An 18,874-nucleotide genomic window follows, 5' to 3' on the forward strand; every position below is an offset into this window, starting at 1 on the left:
CAATGCAACAAGCCTCAAAATGTTGATCAACACAATAATTTTTTACATCTACAGACTTGTACACTATATCATTTTTAACATAAATTATTATTCCACCTTTATCTATTGTTTTTCTAGTATAATTAGCTGCTAGATTGTACTTACATAGTTGCACCATTTCAATCCTTTCCATCAAATGATGTTCAGTAAAACATAATATATGGGCATTGTTTATTGCATCAGTGTCATTAATGCAAACAAACAACTGGTCCAGTTTGTTTCTTAGACCCATTATATTCTGATGAAAAATGCACAGTTTGTCATTTCCTAAACTTTTTGATCTGATGTCACTGTTTTGTTGTAAATTGAAATTAGATATTATAGGCAGTGTGCCTGCAAATCTTTGACTTAAGTTTGCCCTGGAACTGAGGCTGGGTACCAAAAATCCTGTAGAGTTGTGCATTTCCTGATTTTTGTGCTGCTTCTGCTTGCCTCTGCTACTGCTTATGATGGTGGAGACGCATCAGGTGGAGCAGGGTCTTGCGCTGCTCTACATTGTGGAGGGACTAAGACTGATGAAGTGTCTTAAGCCACTAATGGAAGGTAAACAGTAGATGAAATTTCTACCGCTGCTGGTGGTGAATGCAGGGGGATAGAAGTTGCAGGTTAAATGGCTATGTTTTGAGCTGCCGTTGTTGCTGCACCTGAAGTTTGTGGTAGTGTTCCTGTTGAATAATCTGCTTCCACAATGAAATTTTCACTGTGCAGCAGAGTGTACACTGATGTGAAACATCTTGTCAGATTAAAACAGCTGAACCGAGACTCAAACTCGGAACCTTTGCCTTTCATGGGCAAGTGCTCTACCAACTGAGCTACCCAAGCGTGACTCATGACCCATCCTCACAGCTTTAATTCCGACAGTACCTTGTTCTGAGTCTGAGTCTTGGTCTGACATGCAGTTTCAATCTGCCAGGAGGTTTAGAGTAATCTGTTGTTTGGACACGTATTGTTGTATCTTCACTAATTGTTACTGCTGACATGGGAATTGAACTACTGTTTATTTTACTTGTTGATATAAAAGCTTTGATTATTTCAGCACACATGCTATCTTTACGCCTGCTATTTTGGTGCAGACCCTGTTTTCTATAGTGCTCTCTCATAGGCATGTCAACTGGAAAGAAAGTTGCATTGGGAAATGATTTACAGATTTCTCGTAGTTGTCTACTAGTGTCCATGATTTCAGTATTAACTCGAGATTTTTGTATTAAATCATGTCTCCATGGAACAGCAACAACAAAAAGGTAATTTGTTGGTTATTTCAAAGTTTCTTTCAGAACCCTGATTGCCCACCTACTTTTAGTACAGTAGATGTCTTTTGCACTTCCTATCACAATACACTTGCTTCCAGAGGAGCTTCCACTGTTTGTTAGAATTTTAGACAAAGTTGCTCCTGGTTTGACAGTGCCAGTTACATCAAGTCTTTGGAGAGCATTACATAAAATTTTGGCAATGCCTTTACCATGGCTATCTACAAGAATGCGTATTTTGCTTTTTTTCTTTGGTACATTGGTATATGCATGATTTATGTGATCTTTGTTCTTTGTTAACATTGTCTTTCACATTCATTTCACTATTACATGCAGTGGATGGTATGCACAGCTTTTCACCACAACTGTTTTTCCTAATGCTAAATTAGACAATGTCTCGCCATTCTGTTCATACAGTGGTTTTGAATGTTCGTTTCACCTACCATTATTAAATTCAGTCTCTTCACTCATGTAAAGAGCTTGAAACTTATTTTTAAGCACCCATTGTTCTATGTTTTCACTTTCTGGTGTTTTTTGTTCTCAAACCTTTCTTTTTATTTAGTATTTTAGTCCATTTGTTTGAATTTTTAAGCAGAAAAGAAGTAGACTTTTCTTTGCCTAATGGCTCACTCATTTCTTTTTGAAGTTCAGAGATATCACTACTTAGTGCACTAATGATTAACTGAAGGCTAGAAATATGCTCATTTAACTTCATGATTTTGGTCCTACAATTCACATGCACTTTACTTTTACCACCATTTTTTTCCATTTTTTGCAGGAACACTATTCATTTGCACACACAATGCCACCATCTTGAAAGAAACACACTGATACTGCAAGAAAACAGGTTTAATACTCAGCTGAATAAATGTGTTCACTGCTTGTCGCATAGCTCACCACTCTTGTTTGTCATTACACATGTGCAAATTTTACAGCTCTTACAGTGCCAAATTGATGTGTGCCAGCTTTACTCTAATTATTTTGGTGGATACTAAATATTTGCTCTTGTTCCCTCTTTGGTGTATTCTTTTTTTCTGTTGATTTTTAATTGGTGCAATGAAAATCAATTACTGTATGAGGGCAATTCAGTACTCTCTAAATAGAGAGGATACTGCACTCGTCAATGAAAAGGAATGCACTGTAGCTTCTTAACTGTCTCACATAAATAGTTTTTGAGAATTTTGGTTGCTGAAACCCATTAGATTAGTGAAAGTCCAATTCTCTATTACTAATAATGCTACACTTGTAGGTAACACAGTATTGGTGCCTTATTTGTATCTTTAAGTATTTCAGAAACAAAGTATCTGTTCCATTATATGCGTTATCACCACCCAAAAATGACAAAGAAGAAAGTATACTTAAGAGAAATGAATGTGTTACCAAACTAATATATGGCACAACTCTGAGAGAGCTTTTATTTGCTTTACAAATTTGGATGCTTTTAAAATGTGGACTGTTCCCTTAAAATAGTTGCTCGTTTGAAGAGCAAACCATTCAAACTATTTTCAAGTACTCTTCCTGTTACAGTTTGTTGGCCATAATGACAATATTTCATAAATTTTCAGATGTAGCAGATGGTTTTGGAATATTACCAGTGCAAGAAGAAATTGTAGAAGGAGACACAGTCAATCTTACATGCCGAGCATCTCGTCATAATTTCACTAATAACATGAAATGGTATAGAAATGGAGAGGAAATTGATGGATACAGTAATACCAAGCGTGAGTTCAGAAATGGAAAACATACTGGAATCCAGTACTGTATTCTATAAATATTTTAAGTTGTTGTTTAGAAGTATGTTGCAATCCAGCTTTTCATAATATTGTATAAGCACTCATATGTGTCTCTGAAAACTGGCTTCAGTTTCAGATACTATTACACTTAGTTTCTAAAATGAGGGTGTAATGTCTCCAAGGAGTAACAGCAATGTTATACTTAGCAACAGTTCTTCTTGTGACTGGGCAGACTTGATTTACTCCCAAAAACATACAATGACAACATTAAACAACACAATATATACTTGGTATGAATGAAGTTTCAAGTAATTGTTTCACTTATACTAAACAGTGAATGATTATACTCTTGTTACATGCCACACAACTTTTGTGTAATAGGAGGCTTCACGTCAGTCTACATTTTTCTCTCTGTGTTGGGTAATATTGAGTAAATTAGTTATCCTTTTGCAGGATGTGCAGTAGAGAGGAAAATGTAGTGGGATGGAGGGGAAAATTGTAGCCCTTCAGGCTGAAACAGACTGGGCTAGGAAATATCTGCACTAGTTAAGGAAGTAGATGGGTAGAGAGACGTGGAAAGTGGCGTCAGGCAGTGTAAAGAAAAGTCTTTGGGACAAGAGATTTAAAGGATGCTTTTGCAGCTCCAAATCACATGTTCTTTGGTTACTGTTGGCACTATCAGTCGGTGGTATTATACTAGGCATGGAAAGAGAAAGGTGAAGTGGTTGGTTTAATACCAGAAAACATACGGTCATAAATGGTAAAATACCAGTGGTTACCAGTATCAGAGCAGCTTCTCTTTTAGGGTTCTGAAGATTGAAAGAAATGTAGTTTTAAGAGAAGTTAGGCTTTAAGCAAACAATCAATTCCAAATGTAAACTAAACCACATAATTCTAGGATACTGAATCTGTGCAAACAGCTATTAACTGAAGATTATTAGCAATCCCCAAAAATTTACTTCCATGCAGTTACATCTGTCATTGTGAAACACCAGCTGTCCTTGCTGAATCCAAATAGTAGAGGGCTAAGGAATAAAATTAATGAGAAATTACAGTACTTGAGTTGGTGAATTAGTCATCAAACCCATTTGATTTAATACTCCACATTGAACATCATGTGACCACTGGTATAGATACGTTAAGGGTTATAGTACTTAGGTTAGCATTTCACTTCCGCAGAGCAGAAATGGAGGATGGAGGATTTGCCACATTCATCAGTGACTGTCACACACTTAAGAGCATAAAAATTAATAAATATTGCATGGAACAGCATATGGAAGCATGTGGAACAGAAGCAAAATTTCAAATCAAATCCATTATAATATAGCAAGTTTATGAAAAGCAGCTGCAGCAAACATTAATATGTTAATAAATTAAACTGAAGCTCTACTGGCTTGTTTAACAGAAATAAGGTGAGGGAAAGTTCGGGTCGGTTACACCAAACAATGCTTCCATTGTGCAGTAGTTCATTTATTCACCTAAACACATCAAAGGCTTACAAAGAACTGACTGCACAAAGATAATCTTAGCTTCGTTCAAAGACAATACTCACATTGATGCTGGTGTCTACCTCATCGGCACCACTTAGGCGCCACCCCCTACCCGCCCCCCTCCCCCCCCACCCACTCTGCAGTACGGAGTACTCTTGAGAGGCAGGGGAGGGGGGGGGGGGGGGGGAGTTGACGTGTGACTATGGCATTGGCAGTAGTGACCCGTGGGAGCCGGACCACAGTCATCTCAACAGCGTCATCGGGGAGTTGTGTGGGTAGATGTCGCGAAGGAAGGTTCGGCCAGTGAACCTCGAAGTCGTTGAAGCGAGTCGGGCATGCTGGTAGTGCGGTGACAGGTAGGCCGGCAGTTTGCGAGTGGAACGGAGCGATGACAATAATGTCTCTGGTGCATGAGGAGGACACATGAAGCATGTCCAGGTCGACATCAGGCAGGAGGGGAACATATTTCACCAGGTGGCAGGGAATGGTGGAGGTAGTGTCATGAGCACTGGATGAAGAGAAACACATGATGAACTGTGTATAATCACACAGTATTATTGAGAAGTTGTGGATTAGGTCTGGGGGGCCAGGCACAAGCACCTTGACCGAGGGCACGTTCAAGAAGGGAGTGCATGAAAAAAGTCGTCAGGCCAAGGCAGGCGACAGAGGAGAGGTCAAAGGGACTGGCGAGGGGTCCGGTGGTGAAGGCATGATCGTAGGTAAGCTCGACATGGGGATCATGTGGTCACTCACCGGAGTGCATGAGACAGGAGTAGGGGGTGAGGTCAGAGGAGAGCTCAACAATTGGAGCTGCAAGTCACTCAATTGAGTGTGTAAGTCCAACATGGAGGGAATGGTCGGAGCATCGTGAGCCACGAAATTTAGTGGCGTGGTTGTGGCCTGAAGGGGGGTAGAAGAAGGCTCGACATGAGCAGGCTTAAGTCTGTTGAGAGAGACTGTAACAGCTGAATCTTTCATCTGGATCTCATAAGTGTTGGCTGAGCACCAAAGAACTTTGTACGGGCCAGTTGGAGGGGAGCACGGACAGTGTCATCTCGGAGCATGACATACTCGCAATTGTCCAGAGATTTCGGGACATGAACCTTAGGGCGGGAATGGCTGGTGGGTGGAGGGATATGGAGGTTGATGAAGTGGCATCTGACACGGTCCATGAAGGAAGTATGTCAGGCTGAGGGAGAGAGGCAGAAGGGCCCACTAGTTCGCCAGGAAAACAATGTTCTGGCCATATACGAACTCGGCTATTGTGCATTTAAGGTCTTCCTTATAGATCGCACGAACGCCGAGTAGCACAAGGGGAAGGGCTTCCATCCATAGTGAGTCGTGGCATCAAAGAGTCGCCTTGAAAGTGCGGTGTCAGCGCTCAACTAGCCCGTCACTTTGCGAGTGATATGCTGTGGTATGGATGCGCCAGATGCCACAAATGTTTCAAATCTTGTTGAACAGGGCCGACTCAAATTGTCTGCCCTGGTCAGTCGTGATGATAGCTGGACATCTGAAACGGGATACCCATGACTCGGCGAAGCTCGAGCAACAGTTTCTGCCATAATATTAGGGAGGGGGACAGCCTCGACCCAGCGTGTTGTTCGGTCGATGGACAAGAGAACATAACGAAAGCCGTTAGAGAGGAGGGAGTGCCGACAATGTCAATATGAATATGCTGGAAACACCCGGGAGGTATCGAATAGGCACCGAGGGGGGGTGAAATGTGCTTGTTTACTTTGCAGCATTGGCACGCGACGCAGGAGCGTGCCCATTGCTGGCAGTCCTTGTTCACATTTCTCTACACAATGTGCTCTGCTACAAGGTGGGCAGATGCACGAACATCGGGCTAAATTATGCAATGTGTTGAAGACAGCTCGATGGAGCGTGGTTGGGATGAGGGGGTGTAATGTGCCCGTACTGTCGTCGCACCAGATCTCACCAGAAATGCCAGGGAAGGTGCTGTGGATGAAGTGTAGTAAAGAGGTAGAGTCTGAAATCAGGTTTTCTGTCTCCTCATCGGCGGGTTGGAGGTTAGGCAGTTCAGTGAGATCTAACAGCGAATGGACGGCATTGACTCATGAAAAGAAATCAGCAACTATATTGTCAGCACCCTTTATGTGACTGACATCGGTGGTGAAATGAGATATGAAGTCCATGTATCTGAAGCAGCGAGGAGGCAGGTCAGCTGGCGGGTTTGTAATGGCCGCAACCATGGGTTTGTAGTCTGATAGAACATAGAAAGGGCATCCCTCGATGTCAGTCTTAAAATGCTTGATTGCTTCATAGACCATGAGCAACTCCCTGTCAAACACGGAATATTTCCACTGTGCATTGATGAGTTTGCGCGAGAAGAAATGCAGAGGTGAAGTTTGGCCGCCGATTGTCTGGCTAAGGACAGCGCCGATGGCAGTATTGCTCACATCTGTGGTGATGAAAAGCTGCACATTGGGATGAGAAGGCACGATGGTGCAGGCCTCAACAAAAAGATTTTTGAGGGCAGTGAAAGAGTCGGTCATAGCAAGGCTCCGTGGAATGGGCTGAGATCCAGAATGTTGGTGCCTGCCGAGGCGTCTGTCAGTGGAGCCTGAATCTCCACAGCCCAAGGTAGATGTCGGCAATAATAATTAACTATCCCCAGAAAGCGCTGTAGCTCTTTGAATGACGAAAGTTTGGGTAGGTTTAGTATTGTTTGTACTTTCTCAGGAGGCGGTGAAATGCCATCGGCAGAGGCCCGAAAACCAAGAAAAGTGACAGCAGGTTGATGCAACTGTAATTTGGCCTGGTTGGTCTCGATGCCTGCTGCTGTGAGAGTGTTCATAACAGTTTGCACATGTCGAATGTTGTCCTCGATGGAGGAGCTGAACACAAGAATGTCATCAAGATATGCAAAGCAGAATTTTAGGTCAAATAGCACTGCGTTGATGAAATGTTGCCAGGTCTGGGTTGCATTTTTCAGACCAAAGGGCATGAATCGAAACTGAAATAACCCAATTGGAGTGGTGATTGCTGTCTTCTCGATATCTTCAGGTGCCATGGGAATCTGTTGGTAAGCCGGTTTGCAATCAATGACAGAGAACGTTGTCACACCTGTGAGGGAACTGGTAAAGTCAGCAATGTTGGGTATGGGGTAGGTGACCATAATTGCTCTTGCATTTAGTTGACGGTAGTCTCCGCACATGTGCCAGGACCCGTCTTTCTTGGGTGTCATATGTATGGGTGTAGACCAGCTACTGGCAGGGGTTTCAATGACGCCGGAGCTTAGTGGTTCAGAAATCTGCTTTTTATGGTCGGAGAGGTGCTCGGGACAAAGTCGACATGGTTTACTGGATATCGGGGGACCTGGTGTGATGCGAAGCTTGTGAACCATGCCGTTGGTGATGACAGAAATGTTGCTGGTGGCAATGTGTGGTGGGCAGGGCAGGTGAGGCATGGTCGTGGTGTTTGGAGCCACTTGGCAGATCCAACAGGAGCCGAAACGGCGAAGTGCCCCAGGAGTCAACATGACAAGATGGCCACCGGCCTGAAGCAGTGGTACCATGATCGGGTGAGCTTGGTAGAGCTCGGGAGCCGTTAATGAGTCCATTGTCCAATGGTGTGGCCTGTGGCAGCATGGTCACGGCTGAGATGCTTGGCACGAGTGCACTGTTTGTATTGTCAGTGGCGGTCACACAGTGGTGCGCATGAGCCGAAGTGGCATAGTTTGAGGTGCTGTCCATGAGGGGCGGGATAGGAACCATCAGTTCAGGAATATGTGACACTCGTCGTGCAGGCGCACTTGTGTCTGGCCGAGCATCAAACGTTGCTATGTTAGGAGGGTGTGGCCCTGCAGAACTGTCAGTACACGTTATGGCAGTCTTGATAGCACAGTTGCTAGGGGTAGTGGGTGGTAAACACATGGAGGCTCGATTGCTGGGATTGAAAGCAGATTCAGGACACTTGCTGACCTTGTTTTGTCCTTGCTGTGGTGTCTGTAATTCCTTTGCTTCTTCGGAGAGCTTGAGTTGTGTTCCGTGGAGCCAGAGAGAGAGCTCAAAATTTTCCTTGTGTAGGTGAGCAACATGTTTGAGCTCAACAAGGCACTTATGCCTGGTTTCTTGTAATGTCGTTGACAGAGACAAGCATATATGAATGAGATGAGCCCGGACCAATGTGTCATGGGGGGGTATGCTCGACGGAGCACAGGGCAAGTGAGTCTTGGACAGATGGTGAAACACGGTGTTTCACACTAGGTCTGGTGAAAGTTTGTGGTGTCACAAGAAGTCAATGCCTAGTATAGGTTCGTCAATTTCACACACTAAAAAAGTCCACTCGAGTTTGCAGTGTGCAGAGAGTGAGATGACGTGTGAAGTTGAACTCGAGCATTGTAGTTTAGTTGAATTCATGGCTTGCAGTGAAGTATGATGAGGGCGGATGTTCGATGACAGTAAGGATGTAGGCAGCAACAAATTATTGACGCCTGTGTCCACTACAAAAAGGTATCCCAACGAAATGTCTTTAATGTAAAGTCGTCTGCAATTATCCAGTCATTCCCGGAGAGAATGGAGCTCTGGGGGTTGCCTGTCATGTTGTGTGCTGGAGGCAGCACCCAGACCTGCCTGCGATTGGCATTTGGGAAGTAGCAGGGTGGTCAGCAGTTCTGTGCCACCTCACCAAACCGTGTGTGGAAGTAACAGTATGGGTAGTGGGGTTGCATTTCCTGTGGAAGTTTCATTGTCAGTGGTGGTGGCTGCGGTTTGTTGGCCACAGCAGATTCGGTTGCAGGAGGGGGCGTGACCGCGGGCGAAGCCGGTGACATCCCAGTTGCTTGTTTACTGCTTCCCGAAGCAAGTGGAACGGTCAGCACAGTATGGCCCCAGCCACATCTGGCCACAGGGCAAAGAGGATGAACCTGAGACTTGTCAGGTAGGCAGTGGCTGGCGAAGTGGAGCAGTGATGCATCATGTAGCTTGTCAGCAATCGTCATTCTTTGCTCAACTGGTTCAGGAGACCTAAAAGCCAGAGCAAAGCGGATGTGAAGAGATAGTTTATCTGACCAGATGGTGAAGGGAGCTGTGTCAGAACAGATCTGTGCTGACCAGGGCACGTAGCTGTGAGGGTGATGACCAGTAGCATCAAAAAATGTTGAATAAGTTACTGTTGCCATGTCTGAAAATGCAGTGTGCTATATTCAAGCACTGACTGAGCTGTGTTATGACAGCTGAACATTTCATGGTCAATCTTTCAAAAAGTGCTGCAAACAGTTGTGAAATGGTATCCCTAGCTCAGTTCCAGGCTGTCGTGGATGTAGGTGGTTGTCATATTAACCAATGTTTGTAACCTGGAATGTAAACATGCTACTTAATTAACAAATTTTAGCTTCTCATGTGGAAATTAAAATGGTTTTTTTTTCAACAGTTTATTTATTATATCTCATGTCCTTAAAAATGTTTCCACAGAGTTTCATTGTTCTGCGATTGCATGTTTTTCATGGGGACACTCTTTAGTGGGGAATGTTTGACTATAACCACCCTGTATACTGAAGAATATAGCAGAAATGCTATAGTTTCCATCAGCCTTCATAAGGAACCTGGATAACTAAGAAGGTATATGTGTTAGTGGAACATATCTCAATCGCCTATATTTTGCTGATTATGGGGTGGTTCCTTCAAGAAGGCCATGGCTGACAACCTGTCCTCTCCTCATTAAGCACAACTGAACTTTCATATATCTGTATTAATGAATTAGCCTTACCTTCTGTTAAGCCAGCATATCCTATATCATTTTAATATGATCCTTGGATGAATAAATTACTTCTGCTGCTGACGATGATCCTACTACTTCTATTACTACTACTACTACTACTACTACTACTACTACCAACAACTTTTACAACAACAACAACTTGTACTGCTATCCTTTAGAGCAGATAAACCTCAAACATGAATGGAAGAATTTACAAGTGCAAGTTTGAAAGTAGGACTAAAAATCAGTTGTAGGAAGTGTAAAATAACACACAATGATCACATTAAAAAGAAAGTGGGATGGGTTAACAATGAAGTGAAGAGGGCCTGATGCCCCTGATACAGATTCCATTTCATGTGTTTCCATGACAACCTGGAAACCTTCCTAATAATGTAGGCTTTGAGGCCAAATTAATCATATGGAGATGCTGAATACTGTCCAATTTGACATTTGAGGGAGTACCCAAAGAAGACCTAAATAACATTGCTGTGGGCGGAGCACGTATAGTACGCATATCTGCCATTAAGCATGTACATTGCAACTCATTGCCAGTTCAGTGCTGCCTATTTTGTCAGCTTGGAGTGTTCTGTTCATCTACAGTGATAGTTTTAGCTAGCACTGTTTTGTTCTTATTTTGTTTCTTATGATGGCAAATTTAAGTGAACAACATGCATTTATGAAATTTTTTTCTACTTGGTAAAAATGCTGCTGAAACTGTTTTAATGTTGAAAACAGTTTACCTAGATGATTCTATGGGAAAAACTTAAGTGTCTGTGTGGTGACATGTTGATTGATGACAAACATTGCTCTGGACATCCATCAACTGTCCGATTCGATGAAACTATCGAAAAAATTCAAGAGCTTGTGCTCATAGACCCTCAACAGATAATTGATCAACTGTCAGAGATTAGTGGGTTATATTGGAGCTTCATTCAGTGAATTTTGCTGGAAGATTTGGGAATGGAACAGGTTGCTACCAAGTTTGTTTGTCATGTGCTGACTAACAATCAAAAGAAACATAGTTGAAACAACAGCTTAAAACTGATCCAGATTTTCTGTAACAGGTCATTACTGGTGATGAGTCATGGTGCTCTGGTTATGATCCAGAAACAAAGCAACAGTCAACCCAATGGAAGACATCAATGTCCAAAAAAAGTCATCAAGTCAAATCAAACATGAACACAATGCTTTTTTCTTTCTTTTTTGCCAAGGGCATCGTTCATTCAGAGTTTGTCCCCCCAAGTCAGACTGTCAATAAAACCTTGTATTTGGAATCTTCTTAAGAAGAATGTGCAACAGTGTTCATCAAAAAGACCTAATTTTTTGGCAGACAGGAGACTAGTTCTTCCACCACGACCATGCATCTGCGCACACAGCCATCTCTGTTAGACAGTTGACAGTTGTTGGCTAAAAATGGCATGGTTCCACTGCTGCATGCACCTTCTCACCTGACCTGGGTCCAAGTGACTTTTTCTTATTTCCATGCATAAAAAGGCATATGGAAGGGCACTCATTTGATAACATTGAAGAAGTCAAGAAGTAAATGCAGGAGGAACTGTCAGCCATTTCTAAAGGTGACAACAAAAAATGTTTCAAACAGTGGAAGCATCAGTGGGACAAATGTGTTAGTTGTAATGGAGAGTATTTCGAAGTGAATAAGGTTGTTTTGTAAACAATTTGAAAATATATAACTTTTAAAAAATAATTCCAGTTTTTTGGCCACCCTCTCATATGCCTTCGAGCTGCCTACAAAAAAACACCCCCGGGGCCTCACGATTCTTTTGTGCTTAGCTGCCACTGGTCTACAGCCCTTGTACCACTACTTGCCCTTCTGTGCTGCAAACCTGTTTTTCTCCTTTTCCATTTTTTACTCTCTACCTTTCCATTGGAAGGTCTTCTTGGTGCCTGTTGTGCTAGGATCTGGTTTATGTTTTGGACACTCATTTTCTTATGGTCTCATCTTATACAGTCTTTCATGCCTGCCCCCAGAAGCTGAATGGTCAGCATGACGGATTGTCAGTTCTCTGGGCCCGGGTTCGATTTCCGGCTGGGTCGGGGAATTTTCTCCGCCCTGGGACTGGGTGTTGTGCAGTCCTCATCATCATCCTATCATCCTCATCTACTGCAGGTCACCAAAGGGGCATCAAATTGAAAGACTGGCACCCTGCGAATGGTCTGCCCGATGGGGGGCCCTACCCATACAATTAAATAAATAAACAGCCTTTCATTATCAATAATATGGTCCTTTTGTTGGGCTTGACTTGCTACTTATTTTAAAATTTTTCAGAAGTGTGGATCATGCAGGGAAGATTTCCAGTATGATGTATATTCCACCTTTTATGCCTTCCTCTCTTTGTACCCTTCTGTCTTGCAATGGTGCTATGCCCAAAACCCAGCATGTTAGCCATTCCATGGGAAGTGGGTCGTCAAGTACCTACTCAATGGTAGCCTGCTGAACGTGCAGGGGTCACACTGTTGGTGCCTGAGATGGAAGCTCCCCACCCAAGCCAAGGAGTATATGCCCATTATGGCTAGGAAATGAGGACTCCAGATAACGGTTTACTGGCCAGGTAAACATTGCTGTGGCTGCGTGGTGCCCATGTGGAGAGCCCCCATAGTACCATGGCAGAAGATTCGCACATGAAGCAAATGAAACTTTCTTCTGCTGCTTGCCGAATGTCCACAGCAGTCTCTTATGAAGCTAAAACATTTTATAATGTGAAGAGGTATGACCCCCAAGACATTCTGTTCCCTGGTTATGCAATGGCAGAACATAGGGCTCAGAGCCAAGGCAAGAAATACTTACTGCAGTACACGATTTGTTCTAGGATGGACATGGACTACAAAGCCATTGTTCTTCATTGAACATCTCAAGGACTGGTTTGAGGAAGTGGCAGCAATTTACAAAAAATGAAAAGTAGCTCCATTCTGCTTAAAATGGCCTCCCCTGCCCAGTCACAGGTGTTGCTCGCCTGCAAGCTAGGTGACATTCCAGTCACTGTAACTCTCCCCATAAAAGTCTGAATATGGCATAAGGTATCATTTACCACTGACATCTTCTTTTATAGACTGATGACAAGTTGCATGCTTATTTGGACTGACAAAGTGTATTTTTTGTCAGTCATGTCAGGTGCGGACCAAAAGATAACAGAGTGGACACTGGTGTCTTCATCTTGGCCTTTGAAGGTAACTTGTTGTTGAGAAGGTCAGAGTGATGGTGTATTGCTCTGATGTCAAGTCATATATTCCTCCTCCCACGTGGTACTATGAATGCATGCAATTTGGACATGTGTCTTCCTGTTGCAATGCCAGCTGCATTTATAGGGATTGAGGCTGTCAGTTGCTCTTTGTGCCTGTCCCCACATCTGTGTTACCTGTGAGGAGCACGATTCCCCCTGTTCATCAGACTGCACTGTTTTCAAATGAGCAAAGAAAATCTAGGAATACAAGAACCTTGACTGCCTCACATTTCAAGAGACCAAGAAGAAACATGATCACATACTTCTTACATGTGTGATGATGGCATACACTACTGCTATGATGATGTCATCTACTTTACTGACTCTGCCATCACTCTCCTCATCTTCTTTTCTGACCCTTGGGGTCCCTCAACTTCACTTGCTGTCATGGTGGTTGGGGATTCCTCTCCTACTGCTTCCCTCACACCCCCTTTGAGAGTGTCAACCCCCCATCCACTGTGAACATCAGTTCCCCACTCCTCACCTCCATCTGGAGAAGCAATGCTGACCTCCAGCATACCTGAACAGAAAGGGGTTCCCCAGGACACTCCCCTCCCCGGATTATGCTGACCTGCAACTGGATGCCAGATGGTGGCTGAAGGGGCCACTGGTTGCAGTTCATAGGACTTAGCATTCCTCCTCTTTTTCCAGAATATGGAGTACACAAGTCCTCACAAAAGTCAAAATTGTCTAAGGACAAGTAGTAGTTCTCCAAAAAGGAGGGGAGTCTGTTGGCCCCTGTGCCACTAGACACCCTCTGTATCTGAGGCAGCATTCATGGTGGCCCCTATAGCCCCGGAATCCCTCAACACACCCTGATTTGGAAAAAAATGTATTTTAGTGGTTTATCCTAACAACCAATTGCAGAAAGTGGTCCTGAGGCCTGACGGCCCCTTTGCCTCTTTATGCCCTGTGACATTCGCCTGCGCTTTATTTCTTCGTTGATAGTCCCTGGTGTAGATGTAGGCTACTGTGTTGTTGTTCTGGCTGAAAAATGGGTGGGGGGCTGGAAGTTCAACATTGACTACTGTAAATGATGTTCTTTACTTTCACTGTTCACAACCCAGCAATATCACACTGTTATATGACCAGTACACTGTTGGTTAACTTTTGATAAGCCTCATTAATAGTTTGCAAGCAAACGTCAGCATACTGCTAGAATAGCTTACCGTTGAACATCTATGAGCAGTAAAAACCTAACTACACAGTTCTTGCAGAGTAATACAGTGTGTGTGACACTATTGAACAGACACTGTCATTGTTTTAACATGAAGCCTAGTTGTGTTGCACTTATTAAGTTGATGCATTGTTGTTCTCGTCTGAAAATCGGCCGTGAACTGACTGGCTTGGGACCAAGGATCGGGCCTTTATATATCCTCACAACAATATTCACTGAAATTATACATTGTTTGCTGTTTAAGTTACAGAAATTACAATTAAAACATAATTCAGTCAATTAACTGAATAAATCTAAAAATTACTCCTTTTTCACAGTTCCTTCTGTCTCAAAGGTTAGGCCGAATTATTTGCTTGAATAATGAAATTAAGAGATATAGTTACACAAACAATAATTTTGACAAACCTGGTAATTATTTTGGAATTAATTAAGGGCTGGCTTTGCTAGTGTGTTTTTGAATAGAGCCAAATAAATACTCTGAGAATACTAATAGTTGTTCTTTCTAATGTTTATAATTATTACAGAATTTATATTTGTTTGTAAGTCAACAATAGAATTTAAGTCACGAAACAATTTATTATTTCACCTTATAACAAAATATATTAACTAGGAATGGTCAAAATAAATCAGGAAATTGATGACATACACAAAACTAAGCACAAAATTAGATCTGGTGCTATACTCTTTAAGACTGAGAGCCAGCCTTTCCCTTTTATGAAAATGCAGATTATACTCACTTATGTTAAAAGTAATTAGGCAAAAATTAAGATAAAATGAATCTAAGGAGGCAGATGGCAAAACAAGATAGGAAGTAAAAAGATCCCAGCTTGCTTTGTCACAGCCCACACAGGATACTGATAGCATGATCTTCTAGCTGAACTGTAGCAATTTTTTCCACCACTTGGCTGAGCTGTGACATTTGCATTTCACTTCAGGAAACTTGTTTTCCAGCAATGTATATCTGTACTATCTGCTGCTATATGAGCTATTTTAAGAATCCCACCCACTATCAAAGAGTGTCAGGGGGTGTTTGCATGTGTATTCTGGACTCCATCTACAGTGAACATGTGCAACTCAATACAACTTTGAAGGTTGTGGCTCTTCACATGAAGACATCTCTGGAATTTAACATCTGTAATGTTTACCTCCCTCATGATAATGAAATGTTCCTTAATGTGTTATACTGTTTTCTTAACTCCCTCCACCCTTTATACTATTGGGTGGCTTCAATGCCTGCAACCCTTTGTGGGGTGGAATGACAACCACTGGCCATGATAAAGCTGTTGAAAACATGCTCACAAAGCTCAGTCTTCACCTTTTGAAAATTTGTATTCCCACACACTTCAGTGTAGCTATTGATCTTTCCATTTGCAGTCCAGGTCGTCTCCCATCCATCCACTGGAAAACCTATGAAGAACTGTCAGAGAGTTAACTTTTTTGATAATTTTGACTCTCTCTTGGCATTGCTCACCTATCCATCCATCCACATGGGCTCTCCTCAAGGCTGTTTGGGATACTTTCACCACTGCTGTCATCCTACAAACCACGCCACCTAGAGGTATTTATACAGTTTTCTGGAGCAAAACTGCACCCATTCTATTGGCAGCTGACTTGGCTATCCCCTCTTCCTTATGATTTCACATTGGAACGCAGTACCTTGGTGGACCGCTGAAATTGCCATGGCCACTAGAGATAGCAGGCAGTCTCTCACACACTATAAGTGACATCTGTTTATGGAGCACCTCATTGCCTTTAAACAGCTCCAGACCAGGTCTGCCACCTCATAAAATGACAGAAGTGAGGATGCTGGGAGCAATATGTTGCTACCATTGGAACACATAGCACTCCTTCACAGGTTTGTACAAAGATTTGATGACTCTGTATACACCAGTATCCTATGGGTGTACCTGATATCTCTGTGAATAGTGATCCAGATGCTGTTGCTGAACATTTTGCCTTCCGTTATGCTCAAGCCTCTGCATTTGAGATTTACCAGTCCATACTGCATGTCCTCAAACAGTGAATAGAGTGACTTCCTTTACAATTTATTACAAGTCATCTGGAACCTTATAATGCTCCATTCAATGAGTGGGAGTTCCTCAGTGCCCTAGCCTTTGCCGTGACATGGCTTTGATGCCAGACCACATCCACAGCCAAATGCTCAAACACTTATCAGTGAATTGCCAACATCATATCGTTGCCATTTTCAACTGTGCCTGGAGCGAGAGTGAATTCCCGTCTCAGTGATGAAAGAGCTTGATCATTCCAGTACTGAAACCAGGTAAACGCTCCCTTGAGTGAACAGCTATTGCCCATTTAGCCTCCTTAATGTTCTCTGCAAGTTGCGGGAGTGTATAGTGATCTGATGACTGTGGTTGTATCATGAGTCTCAGAGTCTTTTGACTCTGTCCAAGGGTGGTTTTTGCCAAGGCTGTTCTACTGCTGACTATTTTATTTGCCTGGAGTCTGCTATTGGGTCATCTTTTGTCCCATGTCAACATCTTATTGCTGCCTTCTTCAACTTGCTTAGGGCTTATGACATCACCTGGTGTCACAAAATCCTCAGTGCCCTCCATGAGTGGTTTTCAAGAGCCAAACTCCCGATTCTTGTCTAGAACTTCTTATCCGACTATACTTTCTAGGTTCAAGTTGGTACTCCCCACAGTACTTCCAATGTACAGGAGAATGGAGGCCCATAGTGCTCTGTATTGAATGTGCCTCTTCACATGGTTTCAGACACAACAAGGTTAATGTTAGTTCAAAAATAATAGAGATCATAAACAATGTTGCTTCTGATTTCACCAGGATTGTGTGGTGTAATTAATACCATTACACACATGTAATCATTGTGGACATGAAAAAGTTATCAATATTCAGAATTTTTCCCCTCACACACGACAACATTCACCAGATTATTGGAAAACATGAATTACACTGTGCATTGTCAGAGCTAAGTGCCATCCCATATTAACAATTTTAATCAGTACTGAAGTAGTTTAAAGTTTGAATGCAGTGCACAAAAATTATATTCTAAAATACTAGATACACTACAAATAAAAATGATAAAAAGAGCTATTTGTGTCACTGGTAGCTATTGTGATTAAACAGGCTTTTACACCAACACCAATAACTTGATTTTTCAGGACGAATGAAAAAAAAAAAATCCTCATATATGATTTTCTGTTCATTAATATTGGAATGTAATACTTGCATTCAAGAATTAATTTTACATTGTGTGCAGTAGCAGCATAAATACCTTTGTACTAAGAGGGTAAATATTTCATATTCATTATAGTAGTAATCTGTACTTCAGGCCAAAATTTGTGGTATTATTCCTGAGTTGTGTGCAATGACCAAAACTAGCAATACACTGAGATGACAAGTCATGGGATATCCCCTAATACCATGCCACACCTCCTTTGCCGGGTGTAGTGCAGCAACTCAATGTGGCACGTACTCAAAAAGTTGTTGGAAGTCCCCTTGGGAATTTTGAGCCAGACTGCGTCTATAGCTGTCCATAATAGCAAATGTGTTGGGAGTGTAGGGTTTTGTGCACAAACTGGCCTCTTGATTATGTCCCACAAATCTTCAATGAGATTCTTGTCAGGTGATCTGGCAGGCTAAATCCTTCAATCAAATTGTCCAGAATATTCAACAAACCAACGACAAACAGTTGTGGCCCAGTGACAGTGCACTGTCATTCACAAAAATTCCATTTTTGTTTGGGAACATGAAGTCAACAGATGGCTGTAGATGGTCTTTGTGTAGCTGAATGTAATCATTTGCCACTCAATGATTGGTTCAGTTGGACCAGAGGATTCAATCCATTCCGTCTAAACACAGCTCACACGTTTAAGAAGCCACCACCAGCTTGCACAGTGCCTTGTTGATAACTAGGGTCCATGACCCTGCATAGTCTGCCTCAATGCATAGTCCCTACTATCATCTCATACCAACTGAAATTTGGACTCATCTGACCAGCCTAAGGTTTCCCTGTCATCTATGGCCCAACAGATATGGCCTCGAGCCCAGGAGAGGCACTGCAGGTGATGCCATGCTGTTAGCAAAGGCACAGATGTCCGTTATCTGCCACCATAGCCCATTAACACCAAATTTTGCCTTGCTATCCTAACGTAATCTGTTTTATGTCCAATGTAAATTTTTGTGGTTATTTCATTCAGTGTTGCTTGTCTGTTAGCACTGACAACTCTATGCAAATGCTGCT

The 18,874-nt window shown here is 42.5% G+C and overlaps 1 protein-coding gene across 1 annotated transcript in view; it reads left to right on the forward strand.

Annotated features, from left to right (window-relative positions):
* LOC126282035 (vascular endothelial growth factor receptor kdr-like) overlaps nt 1-18,874 on the forward strand; it is a 234,689-nt gene that overhangs the window by 206,418 nt on the left and 9,397 nt on the right. The window contains exon 11 of the mRNA XM_049981447.1: nt 2,852-3,007. Within this exon, the coding sequence (XP_049837404.1) occupies nt 2,852-3,007 (156 nt within the window). The remainder of the gene's footprint in view (nt 1-2,851; nt 3,008-18,874) is intronic.

The sequence above is a fragment of the Schistocerca gregaria genome, chromosome 7 (assembly GCF_023897955.1).
Source record: "Schistocerca gregaria isolate iqSchGreg1 chromosome 7, iqSchGreg1.2, whole genome shotgun sequence".
In the NCBI taxonomy this organism is placed as follows: Eukaryota; Metazoa; Arthropoda; class Insecta; order Orthoptera; family Acrididae; genus Schistocerca; species Schistocerca gregaria.